At 41.0% G+C, this 19,986-nt stretch overlaps 1 protein-coding gene across 13 annotated transcripts in view; it reads right to left on the reverse strand.

The window, feature by feature from the left end:
- Positions 1–19,986, reverse strand: part of LEMD1 (LEM domain containing 1) — a 41,959-nt gene that overhangs the window by 5,791 nt on the left and 16,182 nt on the right. For 7 of the 13 annotated variants that reach the window (XM_075196128.1, XM_075196123.1, XM_075196130.1 and 4 more), the window contains exons 2-9: positions 19,789–19,909; positions 19,065–19,175; positions 18,500–18,594; positions 11,905–11,991; positions 11,538–11,621; positions 10,962–11,039; positions 10,224–10,316; positions 9,190–9,251 (exon numbers count right to left, since the gene is read on the reverse strand). In XM_075196128.1, coding sequence (XP_075052229.1) covers positions 9,190–9,251; positions 10,224–10,316; positions 10,962–11,039; positions 11,538–11,621; positions 11,905–11,991; positions 18,500–18,594; positions 19,065–19,175; positions 19,789–19,867 — 689 coding nt within the window. In that variant the 5' untranslated portion in view covers positions 19,868–19,909. Of the gene's footprint in view, positions 1–9,189; positions 9,252–10,223; positions 10,317–10,961; positions 11,040–11,533; positions 11,622–11,904; positions 11,992–18,499; positions 18,595–19,064; positions 19,176–19,788; positions 19,910–19,986 lie in introns of all 13 variants that reach the window. The other 6 variants (XM_075196119.1, XM_075196120.1, XM_075196121.1 and 3 more) reach the window with 6 other exon arrangements.

Consider the following 19,986-nt stretch of genomic DNA (forward strand, 5'->3'; position numbering starts at 1 on the left):
GTCTTATCTCTTAATAAAACCAAGCCCTCCGTTCAATTTCTTTTTTCCCCTTTCTCTCCTCACGGCTCTAGCCACGCCGTCTCGATTTCCCTCCCTCCTTCCTACCCTCTCCTTCACTTCTTATACAAAATTCGGAGTCAAACAATCATTTGTGCACTGAGACCAACGCTGGGTAAGCTGGCTGGTCTTGAGAGAGCCGAGCCATGTCTAGCTAGCGTTTAGGGTCTCCAAGAATTGCTGTGAAATCTGTACGGTGTCAAAACATTTACCATCCTGACAATAAAACTATATAAAAAGGAAGAAGTTGTCCGCGTGTGCTTCTGCAGTAGCGGGCTCTTGCCACTAACATATATATATATATATATATATATATATATATATATATATATATATATATAGTGCTGTTCTAACTACTGTAAAAATTTATTGGAATTAGAAGTCAGAGTTCTGTCAAAATAAAAAAAAGTACAAGGCTGTAGGCAGTGGTTTTACACAAATCACAAAAATCCAAAGTGACATTCTGTATCTGTAATAATTTACAGCAGGGGGCGCATTATCCCTTATAAAACAAGTTTTCCGAATGAACAAGGAAGTGATTACATAAGAACTCGCAGGCTATACACAACACAGCAGAACTGTTTATAAAGATAACAAATGTATAAGATCCTGTAAAAATGAACATTTGTGTATCATTGTTACATGGTCAATAAATGAAAACAAATCAATCATTGATAGTAGAGATCTTTGTTAATTGACATGACATTCAAAATCAGCATGGCCGTCACTTAAGAGTATAAAGAAATTATTCAGTTTTACTTGCAGACTGACAAGTAATTTGTATAGCATTATTACAGCTCTATAACGCAACCATGATTGCTGCAGATTGTGGTAGGTATTTAATCAATAATCTAATTAAACATCCTCCACAGTAAAGCTCAAAATTCTGGCCAACCTTTGTTCAGTTTAATATTAAAAGCCTGCACAGAAGACATGAGAACTGGACAGGTACATAATCTATTTACAGATTAAGGTCTGCTGCTTAAAATGTGTATATACATCAATCAGTCCCAATATTAAAACCACTGGCAAGTGAAGTGAATAACATTGATTATATAGGTACACTGGCACATGTCAAGGGGGTGGGATATATGCGGCAGCAAGTGAAGTCAGTTCTTGAAGTTGATGTGTTGGAAGCAGGAAAAACGGGAAAGCGTAAGGATCTGAACGACTGACAAGGACCAAATTGTGATAGATGACTGGGTCAGAGCATCCCCCAAAACGGCAGGTCTTGTTTTTTGTTCCAGGTATGCAGTGGTTAATACCTACCAAAAGGCTCATTGATGCGTGAGGGTAGCAAGGGCTAGTCCGTCTGGTCCAATCCCACAGAAGAGCTACTGTGGCACAAATTGCTGAGAAACTTAATGATGCAAATCATAGAGAGGTGTCAGAACACACAGTGCATCACAGCTTGGGCGTAGCCGCAGACCGGTCAGAGTGCCCATGCTGACCCCTGTCCACAGCCGAAAGGGCCTACAACGGACATGTGAGCACCACAACTGGACCATGGAGCAACGGAAGAAGTTGGCAAGGCTAGTCTGATAAATCACCTTTAGTTTTACATCATGTGGACAGCTGGGTGTGTGTGTGTAGTTTATCTGGGGATGAGTTGACAAGTGCTGGAAAAACAAGTGAAAGCCATGGAGACTCCACCTTACAACTTAAAGGACCTGCTGCCAAATCTTTGTGCCAAATACCACAGGACACAATCAGAGGTCTTCCATGCCTCAACGGGTCAGAGCTGTTGTGGCAGCACGATGGGGAACACAATAGTATAGTATAGTATATCACTATATAAAAGCACATTGTGGCCAAAAAGCCAGTTTTAGACCTATTTGATTGAAAATGTCAGTAGTTTATTAATATAAAAAGACAGGTGATCCAGCTCTTATGCCTATATGGATAGACAATGACAAAGTGATTGAATACAGTCCTCATTCAACCACACCAATTGTGTCTTATCCAACCATCCGGCTTGGCCTAAGCAGCGAACAGAGGAACACATTTAGCCCTGATTGTGTAAAGACACCTTTAGACTGCCAAGCAACCAAAGCATTTTAGAACTAACCTTACACCACACAACTAAATAAACTAGAAATTAAGCTTTGATCAGACTATTCAGAACCCAACAGGCAAAAACTATCACTACTAACAAGTTATTAATATTATATCTATAGAGTTATTCTAATGTGGATCTTCTGAATCACATTAACAAAGGGCTGAACAACTCTTTGTGCCAGGACACCATGGTGGCTAGCTCTCATGGTGCATTGCTTCAATCAAAACATTTGTTGTCCTATGAGAAGGCTCTGTCTACATGGCACTTGCAGCTTGAGAATTAGCTCTCTGCTCTGGCCACTAACACTACCATCTAAATGACACCTCAGAATGCAATGTATAAGGTCCAAGGTATTGGAGCACCAAACATAAACTTAAGGATGAGGGTGTTAATGAGTAAGGGTTAATAATGGTGCACAATGGAGGGGTTAAAGGAGGAGGATCTGCTTTGGAGGATGCAAGAACGAGAGGTTAATAGTAAGAGAGTACTGGTTGAGTTAATGAGGGTGTGGAGGTTAATGACTTGTGGGTGGAAGGGTTAATTATGATTACTATGGCACGCAAAACGGCATGGGGACTGTAGTGAGAAATGGCTGCACTTCATATTAGCTCTGTGCTCTACCACTCACATAATTATCTTTTACTATTTGACTATTAAAAATATATGAAGGCAGTGGGAAATTACAAAGTGGTACAGAGGAGAGTCACCTCACAAAGGACAGGATTGTCTTGAAGTTCTACTTGAATACCATCTCAGTTCAGCTGCTGGACCCAGAGTGCAACGGTCATGTCTGTTGCCATCTTTGTTACCTACACAGCCTCCTTGGTGACAGCAGTTGCTTCTATGGGGAACAAGTGTCCTGACTGTGTCTATCAGTCTGCACGATGTCAAAGAAATACAGCGCAGACAGCTAGCAGAAGATCATACAGCACAAGAGTGGAAGCGCTATCCCGAACCAGAAGAGGAAGGAGATGCAGATGAGATAAGTGAAGGAAAGTCATGCTAGCAAGCTGCTGTTTTGACATTTCTACAATGACTGGTTCAGTTATCATGTCTCCACCTACCAGTCTGTATCCTCATTTCAACCACAACGCACTTAGCTGCACAGAAATGAAATTCAAAAATCAATCAATGGCTGCTCTAATATTGGTGGCTGATGCTTTTGCCTTACATTAGCCACAGTCTTTCAACCACCAGCTACTGTAGCAATTGTTTCCCACACCTCTTAGATTATAAGCTCATTTCAGCAGGGCTGTCTTTCCCTCATGTAATCGTATGGTATTTGTAACTTGACCCCCTCAATGTACAGCATCATATAATGTGTTGGCACTCTATAAAGGATAGTAAAAAGAATGGGGGCAGAGTAATGATGATGCAGGGGATGTGCTAAGCCCTGGATTAATACATTATTGTAAGGTCTCACCTCTTGTGCTTTAGGATCCTCAGGAAAGGACAAACTTAAAAAAAAGCATAATTTTTCCTAAGAAAATGAATTATTTATAGAAAAGTCACATACCTTCTAAAAGTGTATTCTGTTTAACACTTTATGAAGTGGTAATTAAACTTATCACAACATGCAGTTTCCTTCTGAAATAAGATGGCATATTAACTATGAAATTCCTTTATGACTAACTATTTTGACTCTTTACATGTAATTAGAAAGCAATGAAAGGGAATTATAAAATGCAGAAAGAATGGAAAATATTTCTTTATGATGCTGTACCCAGTTGATATTCTGCTGCATGGAAACTAGAAAACAAACAAAACACACTGTTCTTGTACATGGTTTACAAATAATTACAATGCCGGCAATCAATGAATGTTTCAACTAAACACCCCACAAAAAAAAAAAAAAAAAGAGCTGGCAGATCTCTGTCCATGAACACTGATTCCTATTTCTCCTCCAGTCTGTTCTTAGCAGTTGAATGAAAGAGGATATATATCACATTTTGCTTACATTGCCTTTATGATTGTCCTATGTACTAAATATTATTTAAATCTAATGTTATATTATTTTTTATGCAGCGTAAACAGCAGCCAGCTGGCTTCTCAATGGATGGACAGCTGGGCAAACCAGAGTATTTTTGTTGGACGCAGTTTCCATGAAAGGCCCAAAGACTCTGTTGAACTACATACATTATAGTAGTATATGGCCTGCATACACATAACATGTATGAAATGTATTCATTGAAATATTTGGATAGCACAGTGTAAATAGGACAAGTTGTAAAAAGGTGTAGTTCTTACAAAAGGTCTTCGGTCACTAGAACAACATTTTCAGATACCCCTTATTGAGATGATTGACCTCTATGGAGAGATCCTGGTGCAGATCATGACAGTTTTTACAAAAGGGGAATGATGAAACAGGGAAAGTAGACCATGCTCTCCGGCGAGACCTTTCAGTTAGTGTAAGTTCTGCATGTTTTTACAGATGATGGTAAATGCCATAAACAAAAGTAATTGAGACAGTTAAAGAACAACCTCTTCCTATTGCAAGAGAATCATCATTCATACGTAACATAGTAATTAAGAAAAACAAGCAAATTATCTCACTGTTAATTCCTTATGCACAAAGTACAGCATGGCAGCCTTTACTAGGGGTTTGCTTCAGTTTTTGTTTAGCTATACACAGGTCAAACAAAAAATGTTCGGAGAGAGAGTATGAGTCAGCTCCTCTCCTTCCTCCACGTCGTTTGAGTACTTCACAAGACGTCATCTGAAACATAAAAACCATAATACAACCTGGTTGGGAATATCCTAGACTGCTATGGACTACGTTGAGGGAAAGGAATTAACAATGAGAATTCACATTTTCCTTTCACTCCGCCATGATAGAATTTACTATGGGATGTATCCAAGAAAATATACCGTATTTCCCCAAGTATAAGACGCACCCATGTATAAGACGCACCTTAATTTTGGGGCCCAAAATGCAAAAAAAGATGTATTATATAAAGTTATTGAACTCAATGCAATGTGCAGCAGGAGGAATCAAAAGGCTCTAATTTTTGCCACAGAGCACACTATGGAGGAGCCTGCAATTTGTCACAGAGCACACTGTAGCTTGTAATTTGTGATTCACTAGAGCAGCTTACACATTCACACCAAAATGAGGCAGTGAGGCAATGAGGCAATGAGCGCTACTGCACAGTCTTGCCCCAAGCGTGTCTACGTGACTTGTCTAATGTCCACAAGACTGTGCAGCTTTTGTAGGGGAAACACAGAGGAATCTGCAGCAGCGATCATCGGAACTGTCAGTCATGTGACTGACAGCGCTGACACTGTGGGAGGCGCCTGCAGGACCTGAAGGTCCTTTTGTAACGGCTGACACGCTGAACACCGCTGGAGCTGATTAGCGGGGACTCCTCACACCGGATGCCGACTTCTTCAATCAGGTAAGTGGAACTTGCATTGTATAAGACGCACCTTTTTTTTTTAGACCCAAAATTTGGGGTAAAAAGGTGCGTCTTATACATGGGGAAATACGGTATATGGTGGTGGTGGGGGACAAAGAACCAGCCAGTGTCTGCTGCATAAGGAATTTATTTGGCTTCGGACTGAAGAACTTGTCTGCCAAATTGAGACTCTCCTGAGGACAAGACATCAAGGTGATAATGACTGTAAAAGGTATAGATGGACGTCAATCCTGCCACTTTGTACAACTGTCACAGAAGCATGAGCCTTCTTTACCCAAGGATGTAGCTACCGATCATGTTGAATGAGCTATTAGAACTTCAGGTCTTTACTTTTATGTGTGTACAATCACTTATCTGGTCTATCTGGAGAAAGCTTGTTTAGAGGTAGCAGATCCTTTCCGATGGCCTACAGCAGTTGCGTCCAACTCACAGCCTGCATGGGGCCAAAAACGTACATTTTTGCAGCCCCGCAATACTATGGGAAAGAAAGTGGAATGCGGCTTGTTTTATTTTATTCATTTAAATGATTTAAAAATTAATGGAATAAAACAGAACAGTTTGCTTATGAGTTCAGTGAACCTTCCCCATCACGTGACGATTCTGCTCATCTCCCTCCATCCGCGCTGTATGTTGGCGAATGCAGTCAGAACAGTACGCTTTCCTAATTTAAGAAAATGGCTTGATGCTTGGTAATCTGTGACTGTTTGTGCATAAAACATTATTTTTCGTTTGATAAGTTTGTGTCCAAGTACATTTAGATGACAATTTGTCGATCATCAAATGTATCACCCGTTTATGCTGACGATGGTTACTTATTTCTTTTTAGTTTTCTTGCGCCCCACACAATTTTAGACTTTGATTATTTGGCCCAATTGGTGTTTGAGTTTAACATGAATGGCCTACACAGTTATCACAAACCGTTCTCTAGAACACACAAGTTCATAAGTAAAACAGAAAAAATATAGAAATGGCCCAGACTAGATCTAGTGAATGCAGTTTATTTTCCCTCTCATCTTAACGTTGTGGAGAAAAAGCTTGTTGCACTACTATATTAATGTAGATGCTTTTGGTAGAAAAGCAGGATTGGCTCTCAACAACACTGAATATATATTCAGGAAACGTTCCTTACACCATAGTGCTTGTAATTTCCCAATTCTCCTGGTAGAAGTCACCGCCACTAGAAATAACTTTTAAAGTAATCTATTTTACTGGTATTCTAGCTGCAGTTTAAGGGGGCCATACATTAGCATTCTGAGGACTAAGTTGAGGTCCCATACAGCCACGAAAAGTCTGACGGATCCTCTTTATCGCTTGGAGAACACATAATATTCACCACAATTACAACCTTGTGGAGTCTTCTCAAAACCAAAACCATGTGAAAACCTCATGAATATTTCTCAAAAATGAACAGTTTGGAATAAAAACCCCATCTTGCTCTGGGGCAACCAGAGAGATTACATTCCTTTTCAATAGACCTTGCACACTTTCGTATAACACTTCCACCTCTATTTTGCTTGATGGAGTTTCTGACCAGACAAAGAAATTTGCAGAAATGACTAAACTTTATAATGTCAAACACCCACTGGATTTGAGATGCAGAGGGTACACACTTCTGAAAGATGTGTAATTCTGCCCCCTGTTCATGTTATTGGGGGCTGCACATGACAATAGTCATTGTTGTGAACTTTGGTTTGTGATTCCATCCATAGATCTGAATGTCCAAAGGGACTGTCTAGGTGCAGTATAAAAAATGTTGTCTAGAATATTGTCTTCCTGGCTTATAACTCATTGCCTCTTTGAACTGCTGATAAGATGACGAAGATGGAAAATTTATAGTTCTGCGATCTTGTGGCAATTGATCCAATTTCTAACCAGACAACTTATTATATGTATTATAGTATCTAATTTTTCTCCAAAAAATAACTTCTACAAATAAAAGGCTAGCCGTCCTATTCTGTGTCGGGGCCTCTGCTGCCCAAGATGTTCATTTTTCCCTGGATGTCTGTATTGAGATTCTCACCTCACAACCTTAAGGCCTTGGCAACTGAGGCCATAGCCACTCCTGATTTTAATGTGGTTCCAGAATGAAACAAAAATGTTTTGCAAACAGTTTTATGCTTTCCTGTCCAAAGGATCACAAAAGGACCCCATCTTACAAGGGAATGACTGTTCAAGTAGACATACTAGCTCCCCCAAATGGATACATTCACTCTTTTTGAAATAGACTGATGTTTCTCCACCTGGGTCCATTCCTTATAGATTTACACTTTTACCTCTTGATGTACAGGAAAAACAATTTTTTCTAACAGGCTTTTCAAAGAGAACCGAGAGTTGTAGTAGAAATTGCAGTTTCACTCATTCCCATAGACATACAGTATATATTTGCGCACATTTTCCACATTATCCAAATTAAAGAACCTAGTTGTTTCTTTAATTTCTCCTGATCACTAGAAGACTGTTCCAATATTCCTAGAGATTCTGACAGAGTATCTATCTTCTATATCTGTACTGGTTAGCGATTTAGTTCTTTAAACTCCTTTCATATATTATGTAAAACTCCCCTAATTGGGTGCTTGTCTGAAACGGGTGCTCTTCAGTGATTTGGCTTCAGGCTTCAATTTACTGACCGATATGCCGCTGAATTGTTAGAAGCATGCTTCACTTGGACAGTGAAAGCTTCTTTATAGCAGTTCCGAGTCCCATAGCCAATTCCTGGTGCCCAGTGATGAAATACGTGCATGTAAGTGCTCTAGCTCGATATTCAAATTATTATGCATTACTAACACTGCTCCGAAGGTAGCAGTGCAGCAGTCCCCAGGTCATGGCCACTGGAGTGAGAAAATAAGGTATACCCAGCACAAAAAAATAAACTCTTAATTGACCGGTCTAGCTAGAGACAGAAAAAGACGCAGAGTTGCTGACTTATGTTCTGTCTCTGCGGAGTTTTCATTTGACCATGCTTTAGTTAAACAAAACGCGAGAAACCCATGGTAAAAGGCTACAATGGAGGAAGCGAAAGAGAAAATATTTTATTTGACAGTGTATTGATAGAACAGAGAAACATTAAGTTACCTAATTTATGTAAGTCCCTGAAATAGGCCTCACAAATAGTGGCTTAACTGACAACTCAATGGCATAAGATTGGTAACTCTAAGCGAGTTTTTCTTCTGCACTTTCCAGGCAATAAACATGGACACCCACCATATCTAGGATACTCAACTAGTCCCATGCTCTTGTCAAAGTACTTGTTCAGGGAACAAATATTTTCATGTCCAAGGCAAATTAAATGTTTGCAAGGGAAATATTTCCTACTGGGTGACCTTCATAGTAAATAACCAGGCTGAACTTCTCCAATTAAGAAATTGTATTGGAAATTGCAGAACTCCTGGTTCTAAGAGTATTAAAAAAATTCAATATATAAGACATGGCAAAGGGCACAAGCAATATCTGCTGCTTTAAATGGTTTGTCTGAAGTCCCATGTGTTTTCCTGTGCAGCATTGCCCCTTTTGTACAATAAATGCTTGTTAAAAGCAAACCAGCAATGATTATTTTTCACTGCTAAGCACCTTTGCTTGTGCTGCCTGCTCATCATATACCAGTCATTTGTCTCTATTAAACAAGGAGCTGTAAAATACCAGACTACCTATTTGTATTACCTCATTCCAAGGGCGGACTGAGACAGGAGTTCAGAAAAGTCATCAAGTGCAGCATCCTCTGTCTGTTGAAAGAAAAGATTTACAGTCACTTGCTTTGTTATTGTGCGCCAGACAGCTTTAACTGCTACAAACCCAAAAATACAAAATAATAGTGTAACACATTGCAGGCACTTTCTTGCATAATGCCTATGGCAGGATACAAGTATTTAGGCTTATGCTGATTTTTTTGAGAAATAACACAGATTCGTGAAATAAGTGCAAAGGTTTGTACCATAGCAGTTCCAGTATCAATCTACATAATGAACACTGCAAAAGGTGTTACTGGTCACTTTGTAGGTGCCGTGAACGGTCTACTTTTTGTTTGACTGTCAATGTGCTCATGAGACAGGCATCACCACTTGTGACATCACACGATTTAAAAAGGAGACATCCCCTGAGAATGAACATCTGGGGCGCTAATGTACTTAAAGGTGTTGTCCACTTCTGGACAGCCCTTTCTTACACCAATGTTCCCCCTCCGTATAGCTAATAGTGGGATGTGCCCCTCCCCCCCCACTAAGCTAGAGAGGAGCGCCAGGTCATGCTGTGACTCTCTGCAATGGCGGACCAAGTCTGTCCATATCTTTCTACCTATAAACCTATGCACAGGATTCCACACACTTGTTTCCCTGCAGCAACTAGTGTCATGAATGCCATACAGCTGCCCAGTACATCAAAAAGAGGATTGTTGGTGGGTGTGACACCTTCAATTAGATATACATAAGGGGAACTTTAGTTTAAAAAAGGGTTACGGCCTTTAAATGTCGAATTTGGGTCACAAACGATCAATTACACTACAGCACATATAATATATATATTGAAGCAATATAGTCCCTGCAAAACAAAGTGGCAGTTAGATTTTGTTAAGAAAATGGGTTAACATGTATTTTACTCATTAAGAACTAGACATATCTAGTATTTAGAATGTTCATTCTCAAGGAAAAGTTAAGTGCAACATTAAGGTGCCCACAGCCACAGCAATAACAAATTGTTGCCTGAAGTCTGCTCTGCTTCATAAACACACAAGCCTTGGGTGTGTTAGTTGTGGATCTGTAGGTCATTGTGTTCTTGTCTGCAGTCACTTTTTCCTGATGAATATAAACCTCATTAGAAATTTTGCTTCGCTACAGTGTTTGATGCTTTAACAAGCTAGAAATCGCTCTTTAGTGCACCTGCAATTCTGCCACAAAACTAATAAATCAAAACCTCTTTGAACCTGTAACTCCTCTTTGTTGTACAGCAGGCTTTCTGCTCCGACTCAGATCTCGTACAATTCAGTATTTATTCTTTATATGCCAGACGAGATTCCAAAATTAGGAAAGTTACAGAAGTTATTCAACTACACTAAACTTTTTAATGTATGTCAAGATTATGTTCTTAAAGTAAAAGAAAGAATCTAAAGACAAATTGGCTACACAGCTTTAATATAAAACAAAAAAACACCATTGGATTAAATGAGAATCGTGAGAAAATAAAATTCTAATACAAAGATTTTTTTACAGCAGGAATGGGCAGTGTCCTATGGGACCAAATTCCTAGGTGTCTGTAGAAGAGGAGATACCATATAATGTTATAAACTGTTGCATCCAGTCAGTCTGATATGGGAAACAACCTTCACTGATGCATTGTCACAAGCCTTGTAGTTGCTTAACATGCTTCAATACATGCATTCCCTGTATTTATCTGTGCAGAGTAATCTGTCATAGCTTGTTTATCTGATTATAGAGTTGTACCTGGCTTCTGGATGTCATATTTTTGCCATCCTGTCCATTTCTGTAACATGACTGGCCCACAGAATGCCTTCGCTCCATCTGCTCAAACACAGTTTGCTCTATCAGATTGTTACCAATGTAATACATGCTAACCAGCTGTAAACAAACTGAAATATAGCATTGTTCTCCTCTTGATGGCTATTACTGCTCAGTGATACCTGGAAGCTGCAAATAACCACCACCCAACATGGAGTAGTAAGCTTCTAAGATCATTCAACACTCTAGGAGACATAACCAACAATTGAAATAAGTTTAACTTCAAATAAACGTTCTGATTATTTCTAGGTTATTCTCAAAGGTCTCAACTTCACCCAATATTTAGTTTGGCCTCAATGAAGATTTATAATTGTGACCATGCAGACCTTAAGAAGCTATAAGTATTATGGTTGGGAGCAGAGTAATTATACTCGCATTTCTCCCCACAAATCCATACACTAGGACCTATTAAGAAATAGTAAAGATAACTGTTTGCTGGTAGCTAAAATTTCAAACTGTACTGGATGGTAAATTGTCCATCCATAAAAGTACTGTACTTTCCTGCTTTAACATTTTTGAAACGCTGAAATTGTCTCCTAGTGTTGCAAGGTTCTGGTTAAATTCAGCTGCAAGACTTGCTGGGATCTGGAAGAGGAAAAAGCATCATTCTCATCTTGTCTAACCAACCCTTCACTTAAAGATATGCAGTGTGATCCAAATGAACCAGATTAACATTTTTATGTAAAGAGAAACTTCAGAAAATCTATGTTAGTTCGCTTGAATGACCATCATTATAAAGAGCAAGTAAAACCTGTTGCCACATTGCTTTCAGTCTGCTGTTAATCATTATTGGGAACCCAGGAAGAAAGTTCACCCAGTGACGAGCAGTACTCAGTGACTAGCATAGTACATGGATAAGGAGCATTACATGTGTATATGGGCCTGCAGGAGGGCGCGTTGTTGAACCACTTGGTAAGGAAGATCGTCGAGGAACTGGAACATTCACTGTGAAAACCTAAAAAGGGTTATACAAGGAATTACCAACCAACTAAGCTGTGTAAGCATGATCTACACCTGTAAGCTTTTCAATTAACCTTTTTAGTGCAGCATACTGTATAATCCACCAAGTATAACTGGATAATTTGATTGCTTTTTTTACCTCCATTGACTTCTCTGCCACCTCTACAGGCTTGTTTAAATGTATGTTCTATTTAAGTGGTTTTCAAATGTGTAACAAGTGATAACTGGTTCATAGAAAAGTAGAATATAATTTTTTTTTAAAAATAAACAAAAAAAAAACAAAACACAGGGGGAGAGAGTTATGAAAACTGGTGCATGAAAAGACTGCTATTACCCAAAGTCAGATCCCAGCCTGATGTTTGCTTTCATATTGTAAACTTGATGGAAAAAAAGAAAAAAAAAAAAGAGAAAGCTAAATAAAAAAAAAAAATACTCATTAATAAAATGGGTGCCACTGTAGAAGCTCAGCAATGCCGCTGCCATTGTTTCACGCTGCTGATTGAGGCAAACTCCCAGAGAGCCCAGCCACTCTTCTGCCCACCACCTGTTTAAGGATGTGGTGAACAAAGTGGGCAGTATGTGAGCGGCCAACGGGATGAAATACATAGGCAGGACCATGGCAGTAATCTGGTCTCAGCAGCGGTTGTCACTGCTGGGACTGACCTCAGGCAGCTTGTCCCCTACCTGTGTCAAGTGGTGTCTGGATAATTAACTCTAAAAATACGCCAGACTGGTCGCAGTCTGTTATAGCACCCATTTTCATAAATGTTCACCAATATGTGCAATTGAGCAAGTTTACAAACTCTTATTAAAAATTATCGCCGCTCAAGAATAACGATATGTTTGCATACTTCAATATAGTAATGTATTTTCCTTGGTTGTTGATTTGAAAATACAGCTGCTGACCACTTAATTCCACAGATATAAATAACGGGATTTATACTCACGATAAATCTTTTTCTCTGAGTCCATCTGGGGGACACTCCTTAACCATGGGGTTGAGTTGGGGGGAGGAGTCTGGCACCGAAAGAGTTAACTTTTTTCAGCTGACAGCATATCACCCCCGCCAATTCCCCACATACCTCAGTTTGATTACCAAAGCCCTTAGGATGATAGGCCAATCAACCAAGACACACCACTCAACAGAGGGGGAAGTGGAGACAAAAGAAAACAACGAAAAGACGGGGGGGAATCGCAGTGTCCCCCAGATGGACTCAGAGAAAAAGATTTATCGTAAGTATAAATCCCGTTTTCTCTTTCATCCATCTGGGGGACACTCCTTAACCATGGGGACTTACTAAAGCCATCCCTCTGATGGGTGGGACCGCTCTGATCTCCTTGCACGTAGAACACTACGGCCAAATGAGGCGTCCCCAGACGCAAATATATTAAATTGGTAGAATTTTGTAAAGGTATGGACCGAGGACCAGGTGGCTGCCCTGCACAGCTGGTCCGCAGTGGCTCCATTACGAGCCGCCCAAGATGCCCCAACCGACCGGGTAGAATGGGCAACAATACGCTTCGGCACAGGGAGATTAATACGGACATAAGCCTCCCTGATAGTCAGGGTAAGCCATCTGGCAATAGTTTGCTTATATGCTGGCCATCCCTGCTTGGAAAAATCAAATAATACAAATAGAGAATCTGTCTTACGTATCTTTGCAGATCTCTTAACATATATACATAATGCCCTCACTACGTCCAAATATTTATTTGTCTTTGTTCCAGGAGTCTGAAGCTCCTCTCTGAACACTGGAACAACTATATCCTGATTAATATGAAAACCTGAGACCACCTTAGGGAGAAAGGACGGAACAGTCCTTAAAACTGCTCTATCCTCATGAAAAACCAGATAAGGTTCTTTGCAGGATAAAGCTCCCAGCTCCGAGACCCTTCTGGCCGAGGCGATAGCAAGCAGGAAGACTGTCTTCCATGTCAAGAACCGCCACTCTGCTGAGAGTAGAGGTTCAAAGGGAGGCTCCTGCAACATGCTAAGGACCAGGTTAAGATCCCAAGGCTCCGCAGGATGTACGTAAGGCGGCTGGATGTGAAGCACTCCCTGTAGAAAAGTCTTAACATCCGGAAGCTCCGCCAGCCGTCTGTGGAAATACACTTACAAAGCAGATACCTGAACTTTTAAGGTTCCAAGTTTAAGCCCCGCCTCTAAACCACACTGTAAGAAGGCGAGAAATCTAGCCAGACCAAAGGTTTTAGAATTGTAAGACTTCTTCTTACACCACTCATATATATATATATATATATATATATATATATATATATATATATATATATATGCCAGATACGGTGGTAAATTCTGGCTGAAACTGGCTTCCTGGCATTCAGGAGAGTGCCTATTACACCCCCCGAGAAACCTCTCGCTCTCCACAGACTGGATTCTAAGGCTCTGCCATTAAATTCAGCTGGTTCAGCCTCTGACGCAAGAACTGTCCCAGGGTCAGCAGATCTCTTGACAACCCTACTGGCAGTACCAGAAAGACTGGACGATCCTCCGGACTGACTCTCCACGGGACCCTGTGGGGTAGGTTTTACCTGCAGCCCCAAGGCCTTGCTAGGACGTCCACTACCAGTGGATCCCTTGTTCTTGCGCAGAACTCTGGGACCTTCCTGCCTTTTGTTCGGTTTTTGTCCAGCAACCACCAGCTGAGGACCTACCTCCTCCACTGGTACCTCGAACACTGGAATGCTCCTCTGGGGTGGAACCCTGCACAGGGTAAGGTCGCGAAAGATGTCACCATCTTTCCCAGCAGCTTCACAGACCTGGCTACTGACAGCCTCTGGTCTGACAGGATCCTGCCTGTCCACTCCATCTAGGACCTCATCTTGTCCTGTGGAGACAACATTCTGCTGTGTACTAAGTCCCTCACTAGTCTCAAGAAACTCATTCTTAGACAAGGGATTCTCTGTGACCTTTTCAGACTCCAGAAGTTCGGTCATAGACTGAACGACCCGTCTGGCCTTAGCACCCCGAATGGGTGAGACTAAAACCTTTTCCCTTACTGGAAATTCTAAGCAGGTATAGCTTTGTTTAAACGAAGCAAATCGACAGCCTTGAGCTCTTTCTGATTTGACAGAAGCCAGCGAGGTAGCTAAAACTTGAGGTGAGCTGGCCCCATGAATTCTATCACAATATCCTGGACCTACTCGTGTACCGAGGACCTTGTCTACTGCTGGGCAAACCCAAGCAGCCGTCCTCCCACCCCACCCTCTGTAACCAGAGGCGGGTGGTAGTCATGCTGCTGGTCTATCCGGCAGCTTGGCGGAAGCAGCTCTCCGCGCCGCAGGGGCAAAATATGACCTTCCCCTACGGGACTGTCTCCTGGATTCCACGGCCCCTGGATTGGTAGTCTGGCCTCTGCCAGACCCGCCCCCATAAGGAGGCTGTCTGAAAGAACTAAACCTAGGCCTAGCCCTAGGTCTTGGAGTATTTACAGGCAAGGACGTCTTCTTGCCCCCTGAAGCCTGTAAAATCCAAGAGTCTAATTCTGGACCAAATAGCATCCCACCCGTATACGGGATGGATTCTAATGATCTTTTAGACTCTGAATCCGCATTCCAAGTCCTTAACCATAACGCCCTTCTAGCTACTACAGCTGTAGCTGAAATAGACGAAGCTATGGAGGCCGAATTATGGGCCGCTTCATATACATAGCCTGCTGCCTCCCTTAGCTGCATGGCCAGAGGCAGTAAATCTGAATCCTGCAAGGCAGACTCTAACTGCCCTGCCCAGACTTCCATGGCCCTAGCTACCCAGGTAGAGGACAATGCTGGCCTGAGGCTAGTACCAGCGGCCAAGAAGATCGACTTCAGCAGGGATTCTAATTTTTTGTCAGTCGCGTCCTATAAGGCCGCTGACCCGGGTACAGGTAGTGTAGTCTGACGAACCAATTTCACCACAGGTGTATCCACCTTCGCCACCTGTTCCCAACGGGTCATATCCTCCTCCTGAAGGGGATACAATACGCCAAACTTCCTTGGCATAGAGAACCTCTTATCTAGATATTTCCAAGAGGCTTCTACAATATCCCTCAACTCAGCTGAGGGAGGGAACCTGACCACCTGCTTAGAAACTTTTTTAAAGAGAGAGCGGTCCAAGGACTTCGTCTCCTCTACTTCAACAAACCCCAGGGTCTGACGAACTGCTCTTACCAGATCGTCCATACCCTGGTGCCTAGAGTTTCCTTCTGACTCTATCCAGCCGTTCACTTGTTAATTTAACATTACATTTTGAACAGACATTATGTTTGGTACGTGTTGTTTTGCTTTTATCTGCCATCACAAGATAAAAAAACCTGAATCACGTTTCAAAATTCACAAACACTTCTCCAAATTATCAGAAAATACAGATTAGGTTATTTAACATATAGTATTTCTGATTTAAATAAGACAGGCTTGGAGAACTTTATAGTTTTCTTATAAACAACAATTCTCTCAACACATCATTGTCTTATAATATACATGTCTTACACATGCACACACATACACACAGAAGAAATAAAAGTGATACTCAGCGGGAAGATATGTGTCAACAGTGCACTTCTCTTCAAATGACTGCTGCAACTGTCCTCCTTTTGAACCTTGGCGCCAAAAGGGATCTTCCACTCGCTCACTCAGCAGGGGGGGGGGGGGGGGAAGCGGTGTTTCTCAAACACATTCCCCTTCCACTGGCTCTCCTTCTGTGTTATTTACTTTAACAGCGTTTTGCCCTTTCTGTTATCTTAGGGGAAAACCTGTTAGAATGTGTTCCCCGCTAGCGCTATCATTAGCGCGCCATCCTCAAGAATTCACTGCCATCCCATGGGAGGAGGAACTTGGTATACTCCAGCTGGCTTCCGGGGAACCTCAGCCGTAAAGGCGCTTTCTGCCTAATGGCAGCGCCCGTCCTGCATCAGCGGGGAGAGTCTCTTGCAGACTGCTTCCCGCTGTGAGAAGCGTTTCACTCTCCTGCTCTGTCAGCGGGGCCGCCCCCCTGACCAGCGCTTCTCCCACGAGTCAGCTCCGTTGTACACGGAGCCTCTCGCTGCTATCAAAAGAAAAAAACTTGCAAAAGAAAAGGATAAAACCTATTACCAGTGAACCCTGTTCACTGTCTCTTTTGGAGCTCTTCAGGTGCGACCTTCTTCCAAGGGCACCCAATTCAAACTGAGGTATGTGGGGAATTGGCGGGGGTGATATGCTGTCAGCTGAAAAAAGTTAACTTTTTGGGTGCCAGACTCCTCCCCCCGACTCAACCCCATGGTTAAGGAGTGTCCCCCAGATGGATGTAAGAGAAAAACAAAATGAATAATTTATTAGTCATATGACACCAGACTATCCCTTTTTTCTATGCATTTGGTAGGTTACAGGTTGAGCCAAGCCTAGGCAAGGGGCACAAATACATGCAGAGTGGTGGCTTCCACAACCCCACTTGTCCAATGAAATATGTAGGGTGGGTGTATTTTAAAGCATGTAGGTCTTATTGTTATAGCTAGCGATTTTCAGATGTACCAAGTTTGGTTAATCAATTGAATTAGTAAATTATTTATTTATTAGTTTCTGTATCTAGTATATTGAATTAAATGCCAATAAACTAGAACCATCCACTGCAGACACACTAGTGTGTGTAGAGATGGTCGCAGATCCAGAAACCCAGGAAAATTGAAAATTTCCCTGTGTATTTACAGCTTTACTACCACCATATTGAACGATTATACAATCTGGAGCAACAGCCGTCACTATTCTACTCTATATCCAGTTTAAAACAAATTTGTCAGTGAGGCCAGTTTTTAGTCCTGCTAAACACAATCATATATTTGCAAGTCAAAATATTAGTACATGTAGCATTCCTGCTCCTCTCAGCTGCTGACAAGGTCATACATTGAAACTGGACATGTTATGCGATTTATCCAGTTGTATGGTTTCCTACTCAGAGAATGTGCTTTTTAAAAGATACATTTTCATTAAATTAACAATGCAAATGATTTGTTTTCACATCTTCTATTAGACTAGTAAATGTGCTTCTAGAATTGTGCAATGAAAAATGTTAAATGCAATAGAAGATGAAAATACATCTGCATGTTCTAAAGTTCCAACACACTAAACAGCTATTACATGAGATTTTTTTTTTTTTAAAAAAAAAAAACAAACAAACCAACAATCCATAAATCAATGTGGCAGGCTTTAAGAAGAATGTTGGTATTTATAATTCTGCCCAGTGACATGGATTACCATGACAACCACAGTCACATCTGAGCTCTATCTGCTCTGTGGACTGTAAAATCCTCCCCCTAATCATGACATGCTGTGAGTCGAGACTGTGCCAGTGTAGCTGGCAGCAATATTTTTTTGCAAACTCTAGAGAGATTTTGAAAAGAATATAACGATTTGTAAAAAGACAGCCAAGAAAAATAAAATATACATTCTATGTGGGATTGCTGCTTTAAATGGTGACAAAGACTCATTGATATATTGGTTCATTTAAAAGTATTACTATAGGGACAGCTTACGTTTACTTGGCTATAGTTGATCCCATTAACTGCTCCATCGCCTCTATCTTCATTCACTTCGCTTCTCGTTTCCACTTGGTTCTTTTGCTGATAACCTTCAGAAACATGTAGAATAACTTACAGCAGAGGAAGGACAAAACTCACATACACTTGCCACTAAAACTATTAAAACACGTGATCTATCTTACTGAAGGCATGCAAAACAAAGTTATATTCATAAAGTAACAATTCATAAAGTAATGCATTAGTTACAATGACCTGACCAACATTGCTGATTAATGACTATTAAGGAACAATGGAAAATAAGTGAAAGAATTATGAAAACATTCTCTTTGGGGTAGATTTACACATCAGATAATCTGCAAGAGGGATGATTTTAAGGGGCTAAGGACAGTGTATAGTTAATACTCTAAGAAAATATCGTTACTGGTTTAACCATTCTAAATTCAAATAACTTTGGGAGGGAGGAGATTGTTTAATCATAAACCTGGCATGAAATTGCTCAGTACTTATTGTCTGCATGTTTTGTGGGCGGAAGCAGCTTTAAAAAGAATAAAGCACCAACCTTCATCTTCACTGTCTGAGTACTGGTCCTCGTGCCCAGCTCCATTCTCCTGGATTTGCACCTGTTCCAGTAGTTGCTGCAACTTCTTTTCATAAAAAATCCTTGTACTGGCTAAACAAACACAGGAAATAACCAATAAACAGGAATACCCAAGGGAAAACAATATTAAGAATACATTTTCATGTGTTCTATCTCTGGTCACGCTACTTTTTCAGCTTCTTGTAGTGTCAATCGGCAAACGTCTAGACTGTGCGAAAATACGTGAACACTGCGTTTCAGCACATTTCCCATAAAATATGATCAGCCAAAATTAAATACCGGTTACCAATAACGTCTTAAGCACGACTAAACAAATTATGGTTCTAAATAGAAGCATGTGAACCACAGTGCAATCAATATTCAATGATAAAAATCAATGATTGGCTTTTGCCCTCTTAAATATATATTATATGAATATGTATTTACTTGTAAACCTGCTCAGCATATCAATGATTGCATGATCTAATAACAGTCATGAAGCTGAGGGGAGATTAGAAATTCAGGAAATTAAATTTGCCCTGTGAAAACCTGATATACATGCAGCAATCCGTACAACCTAGCTAGCTGTTATATAGGGAGGGATGTTGCACTTATGCTGAGTAATAGGTGCTTAGTGACTGACTTCCCATACACTGCTCTGACACTCCCTCGCTCATGCCAGCTCTGTAAAATAGGATATGCATACGTAAGACGGGTCCCGGGTTGACCCCACGTTTCAGCAGCTGCTCCTTGAGCTCACTGTTGCTTAAGCTTCTAACATCCATCTTGTCTCTTCTGTTTTCCTTGTGGTCTCCAACAGGCAGAAGCTGAGAAGGAAACAGGAGCTGTGTTAAAAGAGAATCAGTTGGGCCCAGCCATAACACAACCAACAGCAATGCTTGAT

The sequence above is a fragment of the Mixophyes fleayi genome, chromosome 2, assembly GCF_038048845.1.
Source record: "Mixophyes fleayi isolate aMixFle1 chromosome 2, aMixFle1.hap1, whole genome shotgun sequence".
Taxonomy (NCBI): domain Eukaryota; kingdom Metazoa; phylum Chordata; class Amphibia; order Anura; family Limnodynastidae; genus Mixophyes; species Mixophyes fleayi.